Source organism: Equus przewalskii, chromosome 15 (assembly GCF_037783145.1).
Source record: "Equus przewalskii isolate Varuska chromosome 15, EquPr2, whole genome shotgun sequence".
NCBI classification, from domain to species: domain Eukaryota; kingdom Metazoa; phylum Chordata; class Mammalia; order Perissodactyla; family Equidae; genus Equus; species Equus przewalskii.
In genome coordinates, this window is record NC_091845.1 from 48,129,887 (window position 1) to 48,154,644 (window position 24,758).

Consider the following 24,758-nt stretch of genomic DNA (forward strand, 5'->3'; position numbering starts at 1 on the left):
TCAAAGAAGATTTGACTAGGGCTCTGGCAATCATAGATCAGAATGAACCACAGCATCCACAGAATGTCAATGATGCTCTGAATTGGACTTTAATTTCCCCCATTCAGTTAGCCCCACATAGATTCGTGCCTGGATATCCAATAATTGTTTGATGTGTGTGCTTGTCTCTCCATCCGGGCTTACCTTCAGAGGGAAAAAAGAGGAACTGTGTCTTGTTAAGTTAACAATACTAGGTGCTTGGTATAAAGAGATGACTAAAACATGGTCCATTTCTCAAGGAATTCCATTTGGGTGGAGGAGGCAGATATAAAAACAGCTATGTGTTAAATACTGTATTAGAGACACATACATGGTGCTTTAGAAATAGATGTATGGGGGTGGGGGTATGTCAGGGAAGGCTTCATGGAGGAGGGGATAATTGAAATGAATAGTAAATAGTGAGTAAAGGTTCCTCCAGTAATTGAGGACTAGGAGGATTTGGGAAGGAGTATTTTCCAGGCAGAAAGAAGAATATGTAAGTGCAAAGACAAGGAGGCACCATCTGGGCACTTATTTAATCCTAACTGATTGAGTGGAGCCCATTCAAGAAGACATTCCCTTCCTCTTTTTCCAGGTGTGTTCATGTGGAAAATAGGCCATAGGCAGTTTTTATATAAAACCATTTTCTGACCAGCAGCAATGAGAGAAAGGTTGGGGGTAGCACCTAGGAGAGACACACCAAGGGTTTGGGGGAACCCACAGGATACCAGATGGCCAGCTTGGATGATGCATTTTAAGGCAAGTCTAACACTTAGATTCAGAGGACATTGCCCACCGCTTGTCAAATAGGTTAATTCTGAAATGTTAATTGGTGGCCAAGGAGGCACAGACTGTCAAATATGGGACCAAAATTTTCTTCTTAGTTTCTTCATTAGTTTGCTTAGTGCCCAAGTGCAAATAATTCAGTTATCCTGTCTTTAATAAGGATCCGCCAATTCTTAAAGTGTGATTTGCCAGTTCAAAAAGTGTGAAGGATTTGTGGATTTTTATGAGTTCCACAGTCCTTGGGCAGATATTCTAGGCCAAAGGTGCTCAGTTTAGAATACCAGGATTGCAATGGTAGTTGCTGAACAGTACTGAGCTCCAAATTATCAAGAAAGAAAACCTCAGTTCTGTGGGATAGGTGGATAAGTAAAGAGGATTCTGATTGATAAAATGTCCCAACTTTGGTAGTTTAGTAAATAAAAGGAATTAAGGAAGGGGAGGAAAATTCAGTAGTATCATTGGAGTTTGGTAGGAAGTCATTGGTTAGATTTTAGAAATACTTTATATGACCTGAGGACAGAATTGATAACTTGTTATGGTCAGGTTCCCACAGTGGTCATGGGAACTAGCCAACCCATCATATTAACTCTCCAGGGCTTCTGAACCTATAAATTAGCTCCTTTTCTCTGGCAACTGTAAGCCACACATTTCCCTCACAGGAAGATTTTGATGGGAAATGTTTATTGATTTGGAGGAATGGCATTATTCTTCCAGGAAATTGGGCTGCTATGCTATCTTCAATCTCCCCATTGTTGACTATTCACAGTTTGCCTCGAGGGATCCTGGAGGCTCATTACATTACAAAGCTCTTGTCTCCTCCTTTGCAACACAAACTCTCACATCCATATAGGCTGAGTCTAATGAATTGTAGAACCTAATTTTCAGACAATGTAGTGCACCCGTTCATTCAACAACCGTTTACCAAGGTTGTTCCAGTACTGGTGTGCATAATAGTCTCTCTAGGTCATAACTTTGCATGTGGAGCAGGGAACTGGAGACAGATTTGTCCAACACTATGACCAATCTGGGTGACAAGATTGTCCTCTGACATGCCCTTGGCTATGTTGACCTACTTGCTGATCCTAAGTATTGTAATCTCTCATCTCTCTTGGCCTTTTCCCAGGCTGTGTCAAGAATATTCTTTTCCCTGTTCTCTACCCATGTTTATCTAGAATACCCATTGGATCTGTGTCTTTCATTTTCTGCTGGAAGGTCATGAGAATAAGGGCAGGGAAATGGGAGTGGGTGGAGGGAAGCGCTGAGTTCCAGATTTGCCTGCAGGACAAGCTGCCAGCCTGCCTTCTTTCCTGCTCCTTTGGGGCAATGTCCAGTCTTTCCTAGGCCTCACCTCTGGAAGACGCCGGGCTAGCCATGGCAGTGTGTTCCATGTCCGGGCCCCTGCCCAAGACGTCTCATTCCCTGATGGGGTCATCGATGATGGAGCCTTTCCTGAAGGCAGTGAAAGCCCTCGGGGATCCCTGTTGCTGAATAGAGGTGCCAGCCAGCAAGGGCCCCTCCCCACGAGTCCGCTGCCTCAACCCCCCAACCCTGGTTCAGGGCATGGAGAAGATGGACACCCCACATTGCCCACTGGTGAGCTCGCCCCTGGAGCCATCGAAGTTCCGGTGAGTTTGTGAATGCTCCAGACTCTCTTGGGCTGCCCTCCAGCTAGAGGCCTATGGCCAAGAGGTCCTGAATGTCACCCACACAAGGGTCCTTTAAACCTCACTCGGCTCAACACCTCCCATCTACCCCCATTTTACAGACAGGGCAAGTGATACCCAGAGAGAGAGACTGGGTTCACCTGAGGTCAAACAGGTTTTCTGGTTTTCTCTGCAGTACAGTGATACAGATTGTTTTCCGGTTGATCCCATATTTTTTCCAGCATTTCTCTGTCCATTCTCAACACCACTGCTGTTACCGAACCTGAAGTGAGTTCGTTCACCCGTTGTACAGCAAGCCAATCTCTGACACCGGGTGTGGTGGAAGAAAGTAGGAATTTTATTTTTGCACAGCGCTGAGCAAGGAGAGAGGGCAGCTAACGCTCAAATCCCAAACTCCTCAAATAGCTAAAAGGAAGGGTTTTTATTTGGGGTTTTAGGTAGGGGAGGGGGAGCATATGGTCTTGCTGGTCGGAGGTTTCCTACCAGCCTGTCTTTGGCCTTGAGACACCTACAGAGAGGAGGGAGCCCGTGACCTTGCTGGTCAGCAGCTTTCCCACCAGTCTGTATCTCTTTGTGGGGAGGAGATAGTCCAGATGCTTGTCCTTGACGGTGTCTGTCTCCATGGAGGATAGTAGATTCTGGAGCCAGGAAGCCAGAGAGTAAGCAGGGAATGAGTGTTTTGGTTTTAACCCCATATATGCTGGGTTTAATGTGGGGAAACTGATATCAGGGTCGATATCACTGCTTTAAAGATGGGCCTGCTTGCTCCCTGGATGAGTAGGAGAAAAATTGAAAATTCTTCTGTTCCTGCCTGTAGCTCTGTGCACACTACCCTGGGCTTGGCAAATGGGACCCAGAGAAATCCTGGGAGGTACCCTGGACAGATCTCAGCAGAAGCTAAGTATTCCCTGCTTTACTCAGAGATAACTTGCCAAAATGCACAAATTAGGCAACGGTGACCAGCTAGCTAGCATTCTTAACAGAATAATCACAGAATATAATGGCAAACCAGGGACTCCTCATTGGATTGGGAGCTGTGATTTAATTTGAGCTCTCCCTCCAGTTTCAGTAATAATGATGCTTCTAGTGTTTTTCGTTTGCCCTCTCTTGCCAACCAGGGACACAGAGCAGTTTGCAAACAGAGTGGTGAACTGACCAATATATGGCTCTACTGACTTGGATAAGTCTTACAGAGTTACCTTAGCTCCCTCTCTGATTGGACGCCATGTAATTCAGGGTCCCAGCAGGAGACAGATGAACCACTTCAATGGGCAAGGGGAAAGAGTTTATTGAAGTATTTACAGAGGTGTGCGCTGGACTCTGGAACTAAGAAGGGACAGTGAGGCACCTAGAGACCAGCAAAAGTGGGATGCTGTGACATACCTTGGCTGGGAGATGAGGGAAAGGACCAGAACCAGAACAAGGCAAGAGCTGCAGCTGTGTGTGAGAGGCGGCCAGACAGAACCTGTGATCTCAGGTGGAGGATTGTGGCCACAACCCAGCCACAGCCCAGCCACAGCCCAGTAGGGAAGAAGCCAGGTGACAGATAGCCAACTCCCTCTCCTTCCAGCTTCTAATCTCCTATCTGTGCCTCCCACTGGCCAAACCTCACCAGAACCAGAGGGTATAGAGCAGGGCAGAGAAGATGGAGAGCGGGTCTCCAAGAGCCACAGAGAATCGCCAGCACAGTCCTAAAGTCAAGGCCAGCCTGCAGGATGTGCCAGAACACTCTAGAAAGTGCCTCATTCAAGAACCTTGTTATTTCCTAGATATTCTGACCTTGATTCACTTTAGTTAAATTGTTTGGCATGAAGACCAAGTCTTCAAGCCCTTCCTTGTTGCGTGGACCCAGGTTTCAATAACAGCTGTGCCATTTACTGAGTCCTTTAGCAAGTCCTTAAATTCTTCAAGCCTCCGTGTCTCCCCTTATAAAAAGGTTTCTAAATAGCTGAAGAGTTAAATAGAATAATAAAGTGCCTACATTTATATACATGTATCTGTCAAATGACAACAGTAGCTGTCAGTGTCTTTTGTTGAGTCCTAACTGTTGAAAACTTTCTAAACTTTCTTTATATGGACCAAGCGCTTACCGTATACCCATGAGTTTCACCTATGGCAGGTGCTCAACAGATGCTTGTTGAATTTGGATTCTGAATGGTTTGTTTAGTGCTGAATCAGCTGCCGTGGGCCTCGGACTCCCCACATCCAGGGTGTGTCTGTGACTAGAAGTAGGGAACTGGCACAAAACCCAGACAGAACTTCCGGTGAAGCCCCGAAGAGGGAAAAGTCGAAAGGATTGTGTCAGACAACTAAAACTGGACAATACACACACATAAATATCCCCTCAGAAAGAAAGAGACTGGGTGGAATTGGAACGGGATTGTGTGTTGGGGAGGAAAATGGGCCTATTGGAAGGGAGGTCAAGAAAACCCATTGTGGAGTAAGAATTCTGTCTCAAGTCCTGTGTACAGCCCAGAGTCTCATAATGACTGCCTGCTGCTCCTGCAGCTGTCACCTCCCTTTGGTAGAAACCTCAGAGACCCTGGAGGCAGCCCAGTCCCCACCTTGGTACCCAGGTACCTGTCCTGGGGCAAGAGTTTGCAGAACCTCAGGTGAGCCCAGGTCCCTCCATTAGCTGCAAACCTAGGCTCTGGTTGCACCCCAGCTCTGTGCCCTGGTCCTCACGCTAGAGCTCCTACCCCAAGTTCAAGCAGTAGCCTGTTTCTCCAAGCACGACTCCAAGCAGAGGCTCATAGCTTCCCTGGGCAACTCACAACCCCAAGAGACTGGCCAATAAGAGGCTGAGTGATAGTCTTCGCCACTGAAGACTTCAGGTTGGGAGAGTGTCCTGACTCTGTTTGTGTCCCAGCAGGCACTTGATGCAGGACAGAAGAAGACTTTTTTATCAGCAGAATACTTGAATGAACCTTTCCGAGTCCGAAGGGCAATGAGTGTTGTCAGTATCATGACCTCTGTCCTTGAGGGTAAGTACTGTTTGCTGGAATATCCATCCCTTGTGCCATGATGAGTCCCCACATGAGCAGCAGAGGGGATGCCCAAAACAGGCGTCAAAGGGCACCCATCTCTGTGCCCTGGGATCCTAATACTCCTCTTTTTTTATGCCCTTGGTTCCATCACCCTTTATCAATGTGTTTTTTTTAACGTGGATAATTTTGCAAAAACAATAGAATCCAATGAATGAAATGCCCGAGTTCATCTTTTATTCAGATTAACATCTGCTTCATATATATTCACAAAACTAGATTTTAAAAAGTGATCTGGCAGGCACCAGAGAACTTCAAGCTACCGCAGGTAGACAAGAAATTGAACAGTCTTTAATTTTCAAACATGGCAAAATTATCCTGATGTTTCTCATGGCTGTAACTTTTACGGTTATAACTTAATTTCTGTCTCAAGCCCCCATTATGCTGAGTAATAGAAGACAATTTAAATAAATTAATCAGGCAATTTAACTAAATCCTTGTTAATTCAGGGTTCCATCAATTAAGTTGGAATCCACTCAGTCTCCCCGGGGATGCATCCAAGTTCCAGTTGCTTACACCAAGGCAAGGGTGGAGGAAAAGAATGGCACTGGGTCATGTCCACCTGACACTGGAGTTCCCAAAGAGCGTGGCTGCATCCTCCTCACCCTGAGTACAAGGCCTTTCTTCTTATCCAGGCTTTATTTTGACTCGGGGTATGGAAAATACAGCTTTAGTCATAGCTGGTTATTTATCTCCCCTAGACACATTTAAAATGTCATGGGCCAGAGGAGGGAGAAGGGAGCTTGGATGTTGGTGTGTTCCTGAGAAAGGGGTCTGTGTGCTTTCCTCCAAGCCTGGGCTGAATCCTAATTGTGAGGGAAAGGCATGGTGGATGACAGAAACCAAAAAAATGTTTGAGGGATTTGAAAACAGAGCCAATCTGTGCCCTCTTTCTAGGTGAAGCCAGAGGTGGCAAGCCTTAGAGAGATACCTCCATGCCCAGCATGGCACAGAAACTGTGGTGTAGAATGGACTGGTAAGGTACCTGGTAGAGAAGGCCTGAGGCAGACTCAGAGAGGGCCCAGTGGCCCTGGCATGACAGGACAGTAGCTGGATGATGACCTCACCCCCACTGAAGGCTACAGAAGAAACTGAGTGAGAGCCAAAAAGGGAAAGTGGAGAGGCAAAGAGGGAACAGCCATCTCTGTGGCTCTCCCACCAGAGACCAGATGGGAACGGTGATGACTCAAGTGAAATACACCTGGCCATGACTAGGGACCAGTTCAACTCCCACCAACCTTGAGCCCCCCAGAACTCAGACACCAGATCAGATAATGCAGTAGTAGCAGATATTGAATTAACCAAAACAAAGTCCCCAGGTTGAGGACTTGAAGTACAAATTGAATTCAATTACAGGGAAAAACAACTCTTAAATCACATTTCTTGCATACCTGAGTTTGGGTTTTGAGAAATGTGTACACATTCCAATAACAACAGTGTGCACATCCTCTTCCATGATTTTTCCTCACTGATAATTATTTAGCAATCTGTTTTCATTAGAATGCTGTCTGCATGCTTAACATTTCTCACAGGTGTGTAGAATTTCACCATGCTGCTCTGTCCATGATTTTTTGTTGGCTATGTGGGCTGCTTGGAATTTTTTTTTTTTTTTTTTTTTTTTTTTTGCTGTTAGCCATCAAACAGCAAATACTAAATACAAACAGCTTGCTTTCTCATTTATTCTTCAGAACTATCAACCTTCCTCCTTCCCTCTTTGTTCATCTCTTCACTCATCAGCAAACATTTGTCGAGCACTGCCATGTGTCTGGCATTGTTCCAGGTGCTGGGGATTCAGTGGTGAACAAGACAGAAGGCTGTGCTCATGGAATCCACATCCTGGGGCCAGGGTATAGAGATGCTAAACACAAACAGATATTCAGGTAGTGATGAGAAGTAGGAGAAACAATAAAATAGGGAAGAAGATGGAGAATAGGGGGCTGCAGAAGGGGCCATTTTACATAAGGTGGTTGCAGAAGGCCGTTCTCTCTAAGGAGACCAGAAATCTGAATGAAGACTTGTGAGAACATGGGGGAGAGAGTTCCAGACAGATGAACAGCAAATGCAATGCATTTTGCAGGAATTAGACAGGAATGAAAAAAATGAGTGTCCTAAACACATCCAAATTTAGATAAGAACAAAGGAGGTCTTGAGATGGGTGAGAGGCAACAGAGGGTAGTAGTTAAGAACACAGACCCTGGAGCCCAACTTCCTGGGTTTGCATCCCAGCTCTATCCCTTATGGTAAGCTGTGCAACCTTGGAGCTCCATTATCTGCTCTGTGCCTCAGTTTTCTCACCTATAAAGAAGCGGAAACATCACATCTTAGGGTGTTTTATGAGGATTAAATGAGTTAGCACAAATAAAGTGCTTACATCCATGACTGGCACATAATAGATACTCAGCAGACGTTGGCTATTCTTATTCACTAGGTTGTAAATTCCATGAGAACAGAGATTTGTCTGTTTTGCTCACAGCAGGATTTCCAGTTCCTAGAAGAGCAGTGCATGGTACATAGTAGGCACTCAACAAACAGTTGCTGAAAGAATGGTGAAGGAGTGTGATGCACAAAGGTGATGTTGAAGGAGGGTGATGCTAATTTATAGTGACTTGAACTGATGAACAGGAAGAGAATAAGGAATGATCAGATATCCTGAGGTAGGAAAGACTTCCTCTCAAGGAAGACACTTGGAGAAAAGACTAAGACAGGTAAGAGAAACACTGACATTTTTCAGAGAATCTGGGTAAAGATGACCTTAGGTTAGGTCAAAGTTTTTTGAGCATAAGGCAGGTGACGTGTGATCTTCTCTGGCCAGACAATCTATCCACTACACCCATGGAATACATGAAAGATGCCTGATGCTGCCAGAGTTGTGACAGGATTTACAAAGGCCACCTCTTTGGGAGTGATCATGCCTGAGAAAGTTTGGCTCAATCCAATAAGACCTTGGCCATTCACTGAGCTCAGGGCACTTGAGCCACCTATGCTCGGCATACAAGCTAAGACTTGGCAGTTGTCCAAACCAGAAGACTAGAAGCAGGAGCACAGCAGTGAGCACAGCCTAGTCTCTGCCCTCATGCTGAGTGAGAGAAAGATGGGGAACAAGTTATTACCAGGTACTGAGTGTCTTGAAGGGGAAGTTCAGTATGCTAAGGGAAATACAGTAAGGTTAGCCTGGGGTTAGAAGTATTCCAGGCAGAAAGGACCACAAAATCCCTGAAGCAGAGGAGAGCCTAACACTTGAAGAAATTAAAAAGCCTGATGTGGCTGGAACACAGAGAGTAAAGAGGACAGGGGCTCAAAATAAGGCTAGAGAGATGGACTGGGGCCAGACCCACAGAACTTTCTACACCATATCAAAGAGTTTGGACTTCATCCTAAAAGCAGTGAGGTGCCATTAAAGAACTGCAGACAGGGGAGCTACATTTGCATTTTATAAATGTTACTCTGAATGCACGTAGAGAATGGAATTAAGAGGAGCAGAGTGTTGGCAGGGAAACCGGTGAGGCGGAAGCCAGGTGAGAGATGGTGGAGCCCCAGCTCTGGGGCAGTGGCAGTGGGGATGACAGGAAATGGGAGGATTCTGTAAGGGGCATAAGATTCAGGACTTGGTTGTCATATGGTTCTGGAGGGATGCTGGTGCAATGACTCAAAGGGAACACTTTAGGGGGAGCAGGGGGGTTCACTGAGGAAAGATGAGAGGGGAAGATCATGAGTTGAGTCTGGGACACATTGGGTTTCAGGCGCCCTTGAAACATCCAGGTAGGGATGTCCAGTAGGAAGTTGAGTTTTGATAAATGGGTCTAGAATTCAGAAGACAAGGGTGACCTTGAGATACATATTTGAAGGCAGTTTGAATATAGATGGTAATTTTGAAATGGGGGAAGTAGTTAAGGTGACATAGACAGAATCAAGTAAGAAGAGAAGAAGGTCTGGAACAGAGTTCTAAGAAACTACTATGTTTAATGATTGAAGAGAAGACATGGAGCCAGCAGAGGAGGCTGAGAAGGAATGCCTAGAAATACAGGAAGACCCAGAAAAATAAAATGCAGAGCCAAGGGGCTAAATTCCTTCAGGAAGAATAGAAAGGTCAAAAGAGGCAATGCTGTAGAAGGATCAAGTAAGATCAAGCCTGAAAAGAGTCCAGGGGCTTTAATCACTTGAATATCTTTGTGATCTGAGCAAGACAGGATTGGTGGAGTAGGGAAGTAGGCAGAGGCCACGTTGGAGGGGATTGAAGAATAAATGAGAGGTGAGGAAATGGAGATATTGTATACGGACAACTCTTTCAGGAAATTTGCCTGTGAAGGGGAGGAGACAGTAAAATAACACTAAGGTGTAAGTAGAATTGAAGGAAGATTTTTTTGGTTTTCCTGCATGGGTTTTTTTTAAGCATATTTACCTGCTAAGGGGGAGGATCTGTGACAATGGAAGAGACTGAAGATGAAGGAAACAGACAAAATATTCAATAGATTCCTGAAGTGGCAGGAGAGGATGCATGAGTGGGACATTGGCTGCTCATAGGGGGGACACCTCTTTAATCGTAACAGAAGGAAAGGAGGAAAATTCTTTCTGGATTAGCTTTTTGCTGGAGATTCTTCTGGGGAGGAACCGTGATCACATTGCAAGCTAGCAAGTGCGTGATTCTTTTAGCTTCTGCATCTCCCCAGACAGTCAAGATCAGCAATGTTAAAGCTGTTTACAAGGCTGAGTCTCTTTTCCTGTCCTTCCTCACAGACAGGCTGTTTCCTGCCATAATGGCGTATCTGCAAGATTCCTCATTCAGTCCTACTTCCTGTGCTTCTTTTTAGCGCTAAAATAGGTCCAGGGAAGCTCCTGCTTTTGCTCTAACCAGAGATTGTTGATTTTGTCCCCAGGACTTGCTAACTTCTTTAGAGAACCATGCTTCGCCAGTTTTGGTATCTGCAGTTTCGAGTGCCCCTTCAGAGCGTCTCCTGCACCCTGATTGACCTGTGCTGCATATGAAAGCCTTTGCACATCACTTATGATTTGAGTTTACAGATGTTACCTGGTTTGAGCAAAAGTAGAGTTTGCGTTTCTCTTCCTCAGTCTCCTTGATACCTTTGGTGCTTTCAGAAAGTAGAAGGGGTAACGCATCCTTTTCTTTTTTTAATTGACAAGATTTTTTTTCAGTTTTATTAAGATATAATGGGCAAAATTGTAAGATATTTAAAGAGTACATTGTGATTATTTGATTTACATATACATTGTGAAAGGATTCCCCCATCTAGTTATTAATATAATCATCACCTCATGTATTTATCTTTTTTTTTCTTTTTGGTGAGAACACTTAAGTTCTGCCCTCCTAGCAAATTTCAGTTACACAGTGTTATCAGCTATAGTCACCATATTAGATCCTCATACCTATTCATCTTTGCCTGAAAGTTTGTATCATTTTACCAACCTCTCCCCATTTTCCCAACTCTCCACATTCCTAACAACCCCTAACAACCACATTTCTACTCTCTGTTTCTATGAGTTCAACTTTTTTTTTAGATTCCACATATATGTGATGCCATGCAGTATCGGTATTTGTCTTTCTCTGTCTGGCTTATTTTACTTAGCATCAAGCCCTCAAGGTTGAGGGCAAACACCAAGATTTCCCTCCTTCTCATGACTGAATAATATTCTCTTGTGTATAAATATATGTACCACATCTTCTTTATCCATTTATCCATTGATGGACACTTAGGTTGTTTCCGTATCTTGGCTACTGTGAATAATGCTGCAATAAACACAGGAGTGCAGATATCTCTTTGAGATCCTATTTTCATTTCCTTTGGATGCATATCCAGAATTAGGATTGCTGGATCATATGATAGTTCTATTTTTAACTTTTGAGGAACCTCCATACTGTTTTCTGCAGTGGCTGCACCAATTTACATTCGTATCCACGATGCACAAGGGTTCTCTTTTCTCCACATCCTTGGCAACACTCATTCGTTGTCTTTTTTGTAATAGCCATTCTAACAAGTGTGACGTGGTTTGGATCTACATCTCCCTGATGGTTAGTGATGCTGAAGACCTTTTCATGTACCTATTGGCCATTTGTATGTCTTCCCTTTGGAAAAAATGTCTGTTCAGTTCCTCTGCCTATTTTTAAATCAGATTATTTGGTTTTCTGCTATTGAGATATGTGAGTTCTTTAAATATTTTGGATATTAACCCCTTGTTAGATACATGATTTGCAAATATTTTCTTCCATTCAGTAAGTTGACTTTTCATTTTGTTGATGATTTCCTTTGCTGTGCAGAAGCTTTTTAGATTGATATAGTCCTACTTGTTTATTTTTGCTTTTGTTGCCTTTGCTTTTGGTGTCAAATCCAAAAAATCATTGCCAAGAGTTTGCATTTCTATTTCTCAGTCTCCTTGACAGCTTTGTTGATTCCTGGAAGTAGAAAGGTCAGTACATTTTTTGCTCCACTATTTTAAATAGACCTTCTCTCTCTTGTTTTTAAATAGACTCTCTTTATCAAATTTTTGTTTAGAACATTTTTGTTTGAATAGGCAATACATTATACAGAATTTAAAAGATACAAAAGGGCATATAAAAAAGGGCATATATAAAAAAGAAATATCCCTTTGTCCACTCAGTTCCCCTCCCCAGAAACAATACTCAAACCAGCTGTTTTGTGTTTCTTTCCAAAAATACTCTACATACGTTCAATCAAAAGTCTATAGCCTTTCCTTCTTTGGAAATGGTAGCATATCACATATGTTATTCTGTACCACAGTTTATTCAGTTAATGTATTTTGAAAATCATTCTACGTAAATATCCTTATGCTTTCCAATAACAGTTAGTATTACATTGTATGGATGTACCATAATTTATTTAACCATTCCGCTCTTGATGGGAAGCAAACTCCGCAGCCAATACATCACTTTCTACATGCACAAATTTAACTATAGGTTAAACACCTTGAAGGGAAATTGCTTTGTCAAAAGGGATATGCATTTTTAATTTTGAAACATGATGGATGCTTTGCATAAATGTACCAATTTTCACCCACCCAAGCAATAGACGATATTGCCTTTCAACCCACACCCTCCCAAACACAATTACCAGACTGTTTTATCTTTGCAAATCTGATCAGTGAAAATAATATCTTAGTACAGTCTTGTTTTGCATTTCTCTTATTTTGAGTATTGTTGGCAATCTTTTCAAATATTTATAAACCATTTGAATTTTCTTTTTGGAAACTATCTGATCCTTTTTCTGTTGGATTGGTCTTTTTCTCCCTGATTTTTAAGAGTTCTTATTTATTAATGAAATTAGTATTTTGTCTGTGATATGAGCCATGATTATTTTTCTCATTTTTCTACTTTATTTGACCAAATGTTTTAAAGATTATAAATCCACAGTAAGTCATTAAAACAATGTGATAGTAAAAATAAACAGTCTGATCTATGGAAGAGAAATGGGCACAAGTGTATATGAAAACATACGGAAATAACTTGTGACCAAAATGAAATTTCAAATCCTTTGGAAAATGAGGTATTATGCAATAAATAGTGTTAATATAAATAACCAGAGGTTCCAAACAATAAACTGGATCAATATCTTACTCCATACTCAAAATAAACTCCAGATGCACCAAAATTTTAAATGAAAAAAGCAAAACTACAAAAGAACTAGAAGAAACATGGATAGATTTTTCTAAATCTCACAGTGAGAAAGGCTTTGTTTAAAAGGCATGAAAGCAAGAAACATAAAGAACAGCACTGACAAATTTGGCTACATATAAATTTTTAAATTATCTATGGGAAAAAGAAACAGCAGAATTTTGGAGCATATATTTATTTCTATAAACTCATTTTTTTTTTAAAATGCATGTAGTAAAAAAAGTATTCAAATACTACAAATGAGGGGCTGGCCCCGTGGCTGAGTGGTTAAGTTCATGCACTCCACTTCAGTGGCCCAGGGTTTCACCGGTTCAGATCCTGGGCGCAGACATGGCACCACTCGTCAGGCCACGCTGAGGTGGCGTCCCACATAGCACAACCAGAGGCACTCACAACTAGAACATACAACTATGTACTGGGGGGCTTTGGGGAGAATAAGAAGGAAAAGAAAAGAAAAAAAGAGAAAAAAGAAAATAAAGGAAAAAAAATGATTGGTAACAGTTGTCAGTCAGCTCAGGTGCCAACCTTTAAAAAAAAAAGATTAGGCTGGCATTGAAAAAAAAATACTACAAATGTGTGTACAATGAAAACTATGTCTCCATTCCACCAAAGATCCTCCTTGCTCCTCAGGCTCCAGTGTGCTCCACCAGTTTCTCTTGTGTCCTTCAAGCAATATTCTATACATATATAAGCACACATGCACACACATACACACACACACACATTTCACAGATTTTTTTAATATCTTCATAACTAAATCTGTCTCATCCTTTTTCATAAGGTACGTTACCCGTTGTTCCCTTTTTTATTATTCTTATAAACGATGGACATCACCTCTTTTTGCCCAGATAGGCTGGATTTATCTGCAGGGTGCATATGTTACAGTGGAATTTATAGACAGCCCTAAAGCTACTCAGTTGCCCTCCACAGAGGTGGTCCCGGTTACACATCCAAGTGGGGAGTTGATGGAAGCAGCTAGAGAGATGAACCTGGTGCTTAAGGAAGAGATCAGAAAGTGGACATATAATTTGAGGGGAATCAGCATAGAGATGGTTTAGAGAGAGAAAAAAAAGAGAGACTAAGGAAAGAATACTTGAGTTCTCCAACATGTAGAGGCTGGAAGGGAAGACAGAGACAGGAATAGAAACAGAGAAGAAGCAGTCACTGAAACAGGAGAAAAACCAAGAGATTGTGATGTCCCAGAAGCCAGATAGACAAAAGGTTTCAAGGAGAGCATTATAAATTCTGTTAAATGCTCTGAGAGACAGAGTAAGGCGAGGACTGGAAACTGAGGATTTGAATTTAGAAGGGGTAAAGCCCTGATTCCAGGGATCGGGGAGGGAATAGGAAGTGAGAAACTGGCGATGGTTAAGTGTAGAAAACTCTTACAGGGAATTTTGCTGTTAAGGGGACAGTACACGATAGATAACGTAGGGTCCAAGGAGACCTTTTTAAAAGTAGAGATATAATGAAAGCATGTTCACATGCTGATGGGAATGGCCCAGAGAGGAGAGAAGGGGGAGGACACAGGCTTTGAGGAGGTGCGAGACGGAGGGGCCCCTCCACAGGTGGGAGGAGTCCAGCGAGCTCAGGCACTAAGCAGGGCACAAGGCGGAACGTGGGGATGGACTTGGAGATTCATTGGAGACTCAGTGATAGGAAGAAGAGGAAGTTCTTGAGTGAGTGATTCTGTATTCTGAGGGAATCAAAGGGAGCTCATCAGCAGAGAGTGAGGATTAGAGAAGGAGAGGTACAGGCTGGAGGAGAGAGGAGGAGACGATGCTATCCTGGAAGACTGAAGGAGTGGACTGAAATGGAGAAACATGGCAGGATTTCTGGACAGTGACAAGCTGGGACTCATGAATCTCTGGTGGGACCAGTCAGCGTGGGTGCATATTTTTCCAACTAGGTTCACTTTGTTGGGTACAGTCTGCACTTTGGGTTTATTCAGGGCTGGGGTTTTGCAAGAAGTACAATGAAGAGGGAGAGGGGCAAGGGAATTGAGGATATCTGCAAGGGAGTATGTAGAGGGGTGGACATGAAACCTAAGCTGGGTAAGTTGAGACATAGGCAATGGACAGTTAAAAAGTGTAGGGGCCATGGTTTAGAGGACTGAACGGGACAGAGATTGGATTGCACTTGCTAAACTGGAGGAGCTCAACAAATAGAAAATGGAAATCAGAGAGAGGGGGTGCTGAAGTGGAGATTGGAGGTGGTAGTTATTAGTAATGGAAAGGTCTAGGGGATGGCCATGGGACGGGACTCTGAGACAATGCATGGCTAACAGCTATCATTGACCACACTTGTGATGCAGAACTCGAGGAGTCTGAGCAGAGATGCCCACCCTGCCTGACCAGATTGGCTCAGAAGTATCTGATCTGGGAGTGCTGCCCCACGTGGGTGAAGCTCAAGACATTTCTCTTCGAGATTGTGACGGACCCCTTTGCAGAGCTCACCATCACCTTGTGCATCGTGGTGAACACCGTCTTTATGGCCATGGAGCACCACGGCATGAGTTCCACCTTCGAAGCCATGCTCCAGATAGGCAACATTGTGAGTGCAGTGCCAGCCATCGCCTGCGCTGTCATGGCTGGGGGGCTTTGGGTGGGTGACAGCATGCCGTCATTTGTTAGAGTGTTGATCTAGCCAGCTGAGAGCAGAGGAGCAGTGAAGGAGAGGTAGGGACATTGAGTGCAGGAAGTCAAGTCTGGAGGACCAGGCTGATTTGGTGGGAATTGCTTTGGGATGAACAAGCACAGAGAAGTGGACCAAGAGAGCCATGACCTAGGGGCATCTAGCTCCCCTTTACAGGACTTAGGACAGCCACTTGAATTCTCCAGATCTCAGCTGCCTCTACCTTGAAATGAGGATAATTGTCCCTTTCCCAACTAAAGACAACCTATGGACTTGCAAGTTCCTTCCTGTTTTATTGCTTTTATGACCGCAAAACACAGTGACTGTGGTTTTTCAGTGCTGTCATCAAAGGGCACAAAGAGTGGGAGGGGAAGGGGAAGATAATGAGAGGGAGGGAACATGGAGACCTGGTTGCTGTTGTAACAAAAGCGTCAGGGAGTCAGAACTCTTCTTTTGTATCTGGCTTATACATGATGCAACTTTAAATTTTCCTCCATTATTTTTTAGTATTATTTGCTTTAAACAAGATAAAATCCATACTGGATTTCACTACATGCCGAGTAAAGTATCTGACTCAGAGGGAGAACAAGTGTCCTCAACCTGTGACCCCTCACAGGGATAATAACAGTAGCCAACTTTATTGGAACACTTACTCAAAACCAGATTTGGTCTCAGATGCTTCTCATGGATTATCTCATTGTATTTTCACAACAACCCTGGTAGACTGTTATTTTGACAACAACCCTCAGTAGGTACCTGGTAGGTATTATTGTTATTCCATTTCTCAGAAGGAAAAACTGAGGCACAGGAGATTAAATAATTTGCCCAAGGTCATAGAGGTGAGTAAGTGGCAGCATCGAGATTTGAACCTAGGCCAATTGGCTCCAGAGCTCACACTTCTCAACTCCTGGGCTAAACTCCCTCACAGGACCTGCTGATGTGTGTGAGAGAGTTTGCGTGTTGAATGTATGTGTATGTATGTGGGTGTATGGGAATGTGCACAAGAGCGAACGAGAGAGTGTACATGCACACACACAAGTGATAAGCAGAACCTAGGAAGGTCAGGGTCTTGCCTCCATGTGTTCACCCCATACCATGTGGTCCTCCACACCAGTGTTCACCCCGCAAAAGGTGGCCCACTAGGTCCACCGGGACCCTCTAGCTCTTCTGAATCCTCTCGTAGGCTGCAGACTTAGGTAGAAGGAGAGGTCCCAGAAAATGTGACTACTCTTCCTTAGAAAGTTCCCCACTCCCTGAAAATCCAGAGATGTGAAAAAGATTCCAGTAGGTTCTGGAATACTGTGAAACCAGCGTGCCTTAGTTTTGGCAGCCCCTAGCCTAAGAGTCACATTCTATTTAAAGTTGATTTGCAAAGAGGAAATGGAAAGAGAAGGGAGAGTTCATTCTCCAAGAAGTCAGCATAGACTACAGAGAGCCTTACGAAAGAGACCTCTGAGCTCACGCCCTGATTTTACCTTGGAAAAGTTGAGGCAAGAAAGAGAAAAGGACTTTACCCCTGTGAAAGAGCACAGTGCCATTTTCTAGAAAGAAAGGCAGGCATTGTTTGGTGCTTATGATGAGTTAGGGGCTTTATAAGTCTTATCTCTGCATCACAACAATGCTATGAAGTTATCAGTCACCCTCACAGCCCAAAAGAAGGCACTAAGACTCAGAGAGGTTAAGTATCGTGCCTGAGGTGGCATAGCAGGTGAAGCTGGAGCCAGAGTTGACTCAGGTCTCTCTAGGGCACAGGACCTCACCCCCAACCCCTGCCACACCACAGGGCTTCTCTACAACGGGCGCTCAGTAGATGCTCTTTGAATTACACAGTTGCAGTCTTGTGGCAATAGGCAAGTCACTTAAACTCTCAGCCAGTCCCTTGACTGTAAAAGGGACGCAATCGTCTCTGTTTTCCAGGCTGGCCAGAGGCTTTGATGAGAGCAAATGAGAGAAAAGCGCCTGGCCCTGATCTTTGCTTTCTTCCTCCTCTGCCTCCCTCTCCTGCTGGTTATTGCATGGCTGAGCCTGCTCCTGACCTCTCTCAATGTCAGACTTCCATCCTGTTTAAGACAATTAGAGACACTCAGAGCTGAAAGAATCTTGGAGACATTGTATTCCCATTGTTCTTGCTAATAGCTATTATTTATTAATGAATTACTATCTGCCAGGACCTTTGCTGAGAACTGCATAGGCATCATCTCATTTTATATGCCCATTATGCAGATGAGGAAATTGAGGAACAGAGAAGACGCATTCCTTGTCCAACCTTACACAAGCCAGGAAATGGCTGAGCTGGAATTTTTATCTGGGTCTGTGCTGCTCCACAATCCATGCTTTTAAGCTACTGAACCAGACTGACTTCTCATTTCCACTATTATATGAGAATTATCCTAATGATTATCCACTTACTCCACTTCTACCGCCATTCATATGGAAACACTGAACCATGGGTTCTAACGCACATTCCCTGAGCACTGGTCCAGAGATTTCTCTATGGGCCACATGAATGTTCCCATCCATAATCCTTCAGGAGCCTACGGAAAATATAGAAACTGAATAAAAACAAGATAAAAGGATGTGCTGTTTTATACACAAGACATCTTCCTTCTGTCCTATTTGTCATTGTCCCCTCCCCCCAGACACTGCTGAGATGGATCCTTTTTCCACCCACAGGTCTTTACTGTGTTTTTTACTGCTGAAATGGTCTTCAAAATCATTGCTTTGGACCCCTACTATTACTTCCAGAAGAGGTGGAACATCTTTGACTGCATCATCGTCACTGTGAGCCTGATGGAGCTGGGCGCAGCCAAGAAGGGAAGCATGTCAGTGCTGCGGACCTTTCGCCTGGTAATGTTTTCGCTTGGTGACTTGGGGAAACCACCCCCACATCCAGGGAGGCTCACTCCTGGAAACAGACACTGTCTTTTGGAGACCCGGCCAGCCAGCTCCTTCTTCCTTTCTTATCCCTATGGGAGGGGGGCAGGGCATGGCTCCTGGGAGCTGGAGTCTTGGAGCTTTCCACTTACTTACCGTAGAAGCATGCCTTCTCCTCTCTGAGCCTGGGTCCCCTCACCTGCATCAACAAGGGACTTCCCAGCATGCTCCTGTTCTCTTTCAAATAAAAATAACAACACTAATCATAGCAGCTACTGTTTCTTGAGCACTGACAATGTGTCGGGCACAGTGCTAAACCCCTGACAAAACATATCTCATTTCATGCTTATGATGACCCTGGGAGAGAGTTGTTTTATCCCCATGAATAGAGGAGGAAAACTGAGACACAGAGTGGTTAGATGGTGACCTGAAGTCTCCCAGCTGCCGAGCGACCTGCATCTCAAAGCCAGGTTGCCTGACTCCAGCGTCCCAGATTCTCTTGCCTCAAGGAGGTCATCCTGATTCCTGGTGCCCCGAATCACAGCCCCAATGTCTTGTGCACCTCAAAAACTGCCTCCAAGTACCCTCATGTCCTGGCTCTTCTCCAAACTCAGCTCCGGGACACCCTTTACAGGAGGAGTCCCCTATTCAAGTTGCTAGTGCCCCGCTACCCACAGGTCACCCGCTCTTATGAGAGCCATATCTATCAGATTTGTCAGATTCCCAAGAGGACAGTCTGAGATAACTGGGGTCCTGCAGTTCCCCAGGCCATCTGGAGGAAGCATGGCACCTCACCGACCCTTGGGAGTAGACAAGAGGCTTGAAGAAATCGTGTGGCTTCTTAGCATGAGCCCCTTGTTCTCAGTATTCTCTCAGTGCCAACAGGGGGCCCTGTGTCTTGCTTCAGAGAGAGATGAAGGAAAGCATGCCTGGCAATCTCACCAAGTCCTCTTCTAGGCCAGAAGGTCTGCTTGGGGCCCTCTTGGGGGAGCCAGCGAAATGGCACTGAGCTCCTGGACTTGATTTACTCGCATCGCGGTGGCAAACTCAAACCCTAAAGGAACCAGGTGGGCAATGAAATCAAACTAGCAAGGGAGAGATATTGGCCCTGGATATTTGTCCCATGGAAACAGACAGGGACGACTCGGTCCTGCCTGGGCAGAGCCAACAGGGAGGACAACTCCAGGGAGGGGCATAGACACAGAAATCAGCATGACTTAAGCCAAAGAGGTGATTTTGTCCATTATTGCCATAGTTTCCAATTTTTCACAAGAAACAGAAATGTAGATCTTTATGTGAATATTTTTAATATTGGCTACGAATCCAATTTTATACGAAGGACTCTAAAGGCAAACAAAACATGTTCCTGGATGCATTTGTGCCATGCGCCATTGGTTTACGACCTCTGCCTGAGAGGATGGTGCTCTCACCATCCTGTGGAGGAGAGGGCAGAGCGAGCCTGCAGAGCTCCTGATGCATAACCTGGAAACCTGAGAAGATCAGAATTAGATCACACTTTCAGATGGACAGATTTCTCTAAGCACCTAGAAAATGAGGACAAGAGGCGGGTCCCTAAGCTAGTGGTCATCAGAAACCATCCATGCACTATTCTATCCTCCCTGTGCCCTGGGAGGGCCCGAAGTTAGTTTCCTAATAAAATATGAACATTTTTGGAATACTTTGGAAAACACAAGCTTGGTGTTTTAAAGTCTATGTGCTACTTTTGTTGGGATTCCATGAAGCCAGCAGTCTCAAACAACCAAAAATAGGCAGTTTTACTCCACAGCCTGGGCCTACAGAATTCTCCAGGTGTCTCCCCTATGCCCCCGTCCTGATCCTGATTGACTCACAACGCCTCGGCCACCAGCCCCACACTTTCTTGGCATCATTTGGTCCTCCGCCTCCATCATCTCCACCTCCCTCGTTACCTGCCTTAGATTTCACGGTCCACCAATATTATGATGCCCTTGAAAACAGACTCAACCACCTTTCCTCTCTGCCGCTTCACACTTTTGTGTTTGGCAAAACCCTAACATGGAATTGAAGCCAATATTTCCCTCTGCCATGTCTGCACCTGAGCTGTGAACATTACCACAGAAAATTCACTCAGCCCAGACATCAGTTTCATATTTTTTATTAGGAGGCTTTATTTTTTAGAACAGCTTTATATTTATTAGAAAAACTGAGCAGATAGTACAGAGAATTCCCATATTACCCCCCCCCACACACACACACACACATACACAGTTTCTCCGATTATTAGCATCTTGCATTCGTGTGGTGCATTTCTTACAACTCTTCAGTGGTTTCTCATCGCTGTGAGGAAAAAATCCAGAGTCCCCGTGATGGTCTACAAAGTTCTGCATAGTCAGGGCCTGCCTGCTTCTCCAAACATCTCCTCTTGCCCATTTTGCTCCAGCCAGAGTGGCCTCCTTTCTTGTCCTCACATGTAACAGAACTGTTCCTGCCTCCAGGCCTTTGCACGTTTATTCCCTCTGCCTTGAATGCTTTTCCGCCAGTCTTTACTTAGCTCATTCATTCTCATCTTTCCTGGCTCAACTCACACATCACCCCCTCAGAAAGATCCTCCCCAACCACATTCTCTACAGTTGGATTCTCTCATCAAATTAACCTTTTCCCCCACAGTTTACTGTTATTCTGATATTCCATGAGAAAAACAACAGAGCTTTCTTGTTTACCATTCTATCTCAAGGGCCTAGCAGGAGCCCCAGCACATAGTAGGAACTCAATAAATACTTACTGATTGAAGAAAGAAAGAAAAAAAGGGAAGAAGGAAGAAACGGCAATTCTGTGTCTTCATTCTTGCTTCTTCCTCTCTTTTAAAGTACCATTCTTTCTCTTCCTATCATTTAAGGCCTTGATCCTTTAATCCATTGGCCTGTCCTTGGACCAATACTACACTGTCTCAGTTACTGCACTGGCCTTGAATCTGTGTCTATAAGGCATGTCGCCCACCTTGTTTTATTTCCTCAAAAATATCTTGGCCCCTGCACTTCCATATTCATTTTAAAATCAACTTCCTGCATACAAACAAAGCTGTTATCTTTTTCTATTGGGGCTGCAATCATCTACAGATCAATTTAGGAAGAAATATACCCTCACACTATGTAGCCTTCCAATCTATGAAAATAGCATACTCTCCAATTATTTCAATCTTTCAATAGTTTTATAACTTCTCCATAAAGTTTTATAATTTTCTCCACAAAAGATTTTCTCCATATCTTTTGTTAGATTTATTCCTAGAAACTCCTTAGTTCATTATGCTGTTCTAAATGAAATCTCTCTTTTGTGTGTGTGTGTGTGAGGAAGATTGGCCCGAGCTAACATTTGTTGCTCATCCTCCTCTTTTTGCTTGAGGAAGATTGGCCCTGAGCTAACATCTGTGCCAGTCTTCCTCTATTTTGTATGTGGGATGCCACCACAGCATGGCTTGATGAGTAGTGTGCAGGTCCACGCCCAGGATCCAAACCTGTGAATCCCAGACCACTAAAGTGAAGCACATGAATTTAGCCACTACACCACTGGGCTGGCCTCGAAATCTCTTTTTAATGTCCTTTTCTGTCTTTTTTTTTCTTTTTGTAGCATTTTGCTATTTGATATTTTTGTATCCAGAAATCTCTCATTTAATTCTAATGATTTATCTATATAATCTTTTAAATTTTTTACACAATCATATCATATGCAAATAATGAGTTTTGTTTCTTCTTTTCTAATTCTTACACTATTTTGGGTTTTTTATTACATTATTGTTCTGATTAGGACATCCAGCACACTTTTGGAAAGAAGCGTTAATAGTAGACATCCATGCCATTTTCCTGATCTCAAAGAGAATGCTTTCAGTATTTCATCAAGTCCGATATTGAGGGCAGATTATTTTAGAGATTAAAAGAAAAACTTCATCAGTTTAGGAAGCTATCTTTTGTTAAAAATATTTATCACGAAGAAATGATGAATTTTATCAGACAATTGTTCTGTGTTAAGACAATCACATGATTTTCTTCTTTAATCTGTTGAAGTGGTGAATTATATTAATTGATTTTCTAATGTTAAATCAACTTTGTATTCTTTGATAAACCCAACTTGATCTTGATAGATGTTTTATATATTAGAAGATTTAGTTTGCTAATAATGTACTTAAAATCTTTGCATCCATATTGATAAGTAATAGTTGGCCTGTGAGTTTCTTACTCGCACTGTCCTTGACAGGCTTTAGTGTCTAGGTATCAAGGTTATCTCATCTCCATAAAAAGAGGTGAGGAATATTTCTCTCTCCTACACTCAATCTTTGGGTAAGATTGGAATTATTTGTTCCTTATGGGTTTGGTAGAATTCACTAATGAAACAATCTGGAGGTCAAGATTTTTCATTACTGATTTAATTTTTTTAATGGCTCTGGAAATAGTCAGGTTTCCTATTTCTCAAATTGGTTTTGGTAAGTTGTATTTTTCTAAAAATTTTCCTTCTTATCTAAAGTTGGAAGTTTATCAGCAGAAAGTTGTGTGTGCTATGCTATTATCTTTGAAGGGTCTCTATCACCTGGACTTATGTTACCTTTTTCTTTCTTTAAAAGTAGTGATTTGTGCTTTCTCTCATTTTTTTATTAGTCTTGCCAAAGATGGTCAATTTAATTAGTCTTTTCAACGAACCGACTTTTAGCTTGTTGATCCTCTCTACTTCATTAATGTTTGCTACTTCAATTAATCCTGCATCTTATCTTACTTACCTTACTTATCCTCTGTTCTACATATTTTATTCTTTTCCAGCTTCTTAAGATGGAATTTTCAACCTATTTTCTTTTCCAATATATTCATTTAAGACCTCAGTTTCCTTCTAAGAACTGCTTTAATATGTAGAACTTTCCTTATTGTTTGGTTCTAAATATTTCCTAATTTCAAATTTGATTTATTCTTTGACTCAAAGGTTAATTAGAAGCATGGTTCTTAATTTCAAAACATACGTGGTATTTCTAGTTATCTTTATGCCATTGAGTTCTGGCTTAACTGTATTATAGTCAGAGAACATACACTGTATGATTTTAATGCTTTGAAATTTATTGGTAATTTCCTCTTGGCTCAGTATATTGAAAACGTTTCTTATGCACTTGAAAAGAATGTGTCTTCTGCAGTTGAAGGGTGCAATACTCCGCATATGTCCATTGGGTAGAGACAGTTCATCGTGTGGTCCAAATATTCTATATCCCTGCTTATTTTTGTCTGCTTGTTCTAGCAATTACTGAGAGGGTAATGTATAAAAATATCTCCCACTATGATTATGGCATGATCTGTTCCTCTTTATGGTTCTATCTTGAGGCTGCGTTATTAAATGCATACATATTTTAAGTTTTATATCTTCCCAGTAAAGTGAAACCTTTATCAGTAAAAATTGATCTTCTTTATCCCTAGAAATGCTTTTTGCCTTAAAAATCTCTTTTTTCTTTTCTTTCTTTTGGTGAGGAAAATTGGCCCTGAGCTAACATCTGTACCAATCTTCCTCTATTTTGTATATGGGACAGTGCCACAGCATGGCTTGATGAGTGGTATGTAGGTCCACGCCCAGGATCCAAACCCACGAATCCCAGGCTGACAAAGTAGAGTGTGCAAACTAAACCACTATGCCCCTGGGTCAGCCCCTTAAAAATCTTTTTGCCTGGTATTACTATCCATGTTTTAATTTTTTTAGAATTTGCCTGACATATCTTTATCCATCCTTTTACTTCCAGCCTTTATGTATCTTCAGGGTTTTTATATATCTCTTATAAATAGCATATAGATTTTGGGTTTTTATTCAGTTACAACAATCCAAATCATGATCATTTAACTAAAGCATTTGGTCGACTTATTTTACTGTGAATATTGATATATTTGGATGTATATCTATCATTATATTTTGGGTTTTCTATTTCCTTCATCTGCCCTACTATTTTTGCTCTCTTTCTCTTCTTGATTTATTTTGGACTGTTTTTTCCCTTGTACCATTTCCCGCCTTTATTGCTTTGGGAACCTCTATTTTTATTTTTTGAGTAGTTAACTTAGAAATTACAGAATGAGTAGTTAACTTAATCAAAGCCAAAAGTTA

The 24,758-nt window shown here is 42.8% G+C and overlaps 1 protein-coding gene across 7 annotated transcripts in view; it reads left to right on the forward strand.

Moving 5' to 3' along the window:
* Positions 1-24,758, forward strand: part of SCN10A (sodium voltage-gated channel alpha subunit 10) — a 110,488-nt gene that overhangs the window by 49,055 nt on the left and 36,675 nt on the right. For 6 of the 7 annotated variants that reach the window (XM_070577222.1, XM_070577224.1, XM_070577225.1 and 3 more), the window contains 4 exons: positions 2,136-2,429; positions 5,338-5,452; positions 15,469-15,707; positions 18,462-18,635. In XM_070577222.1, coding sequence (XP_070433323.1) covers positions 2,136-2,429; positions 5,338-5,452; positions 15,469-15,707; positions 18,462-18,635 — 822 coding nt within the window. The remainder of the gene's footprint in view (positions 1-2,135; positions 2,430-5,337; positions 5,453-15,468; positions 15,708-18,461; positions 18,636-24,758) is intronic. The other variant, XM_070577228.1, reaches the window with a different exon arrangement.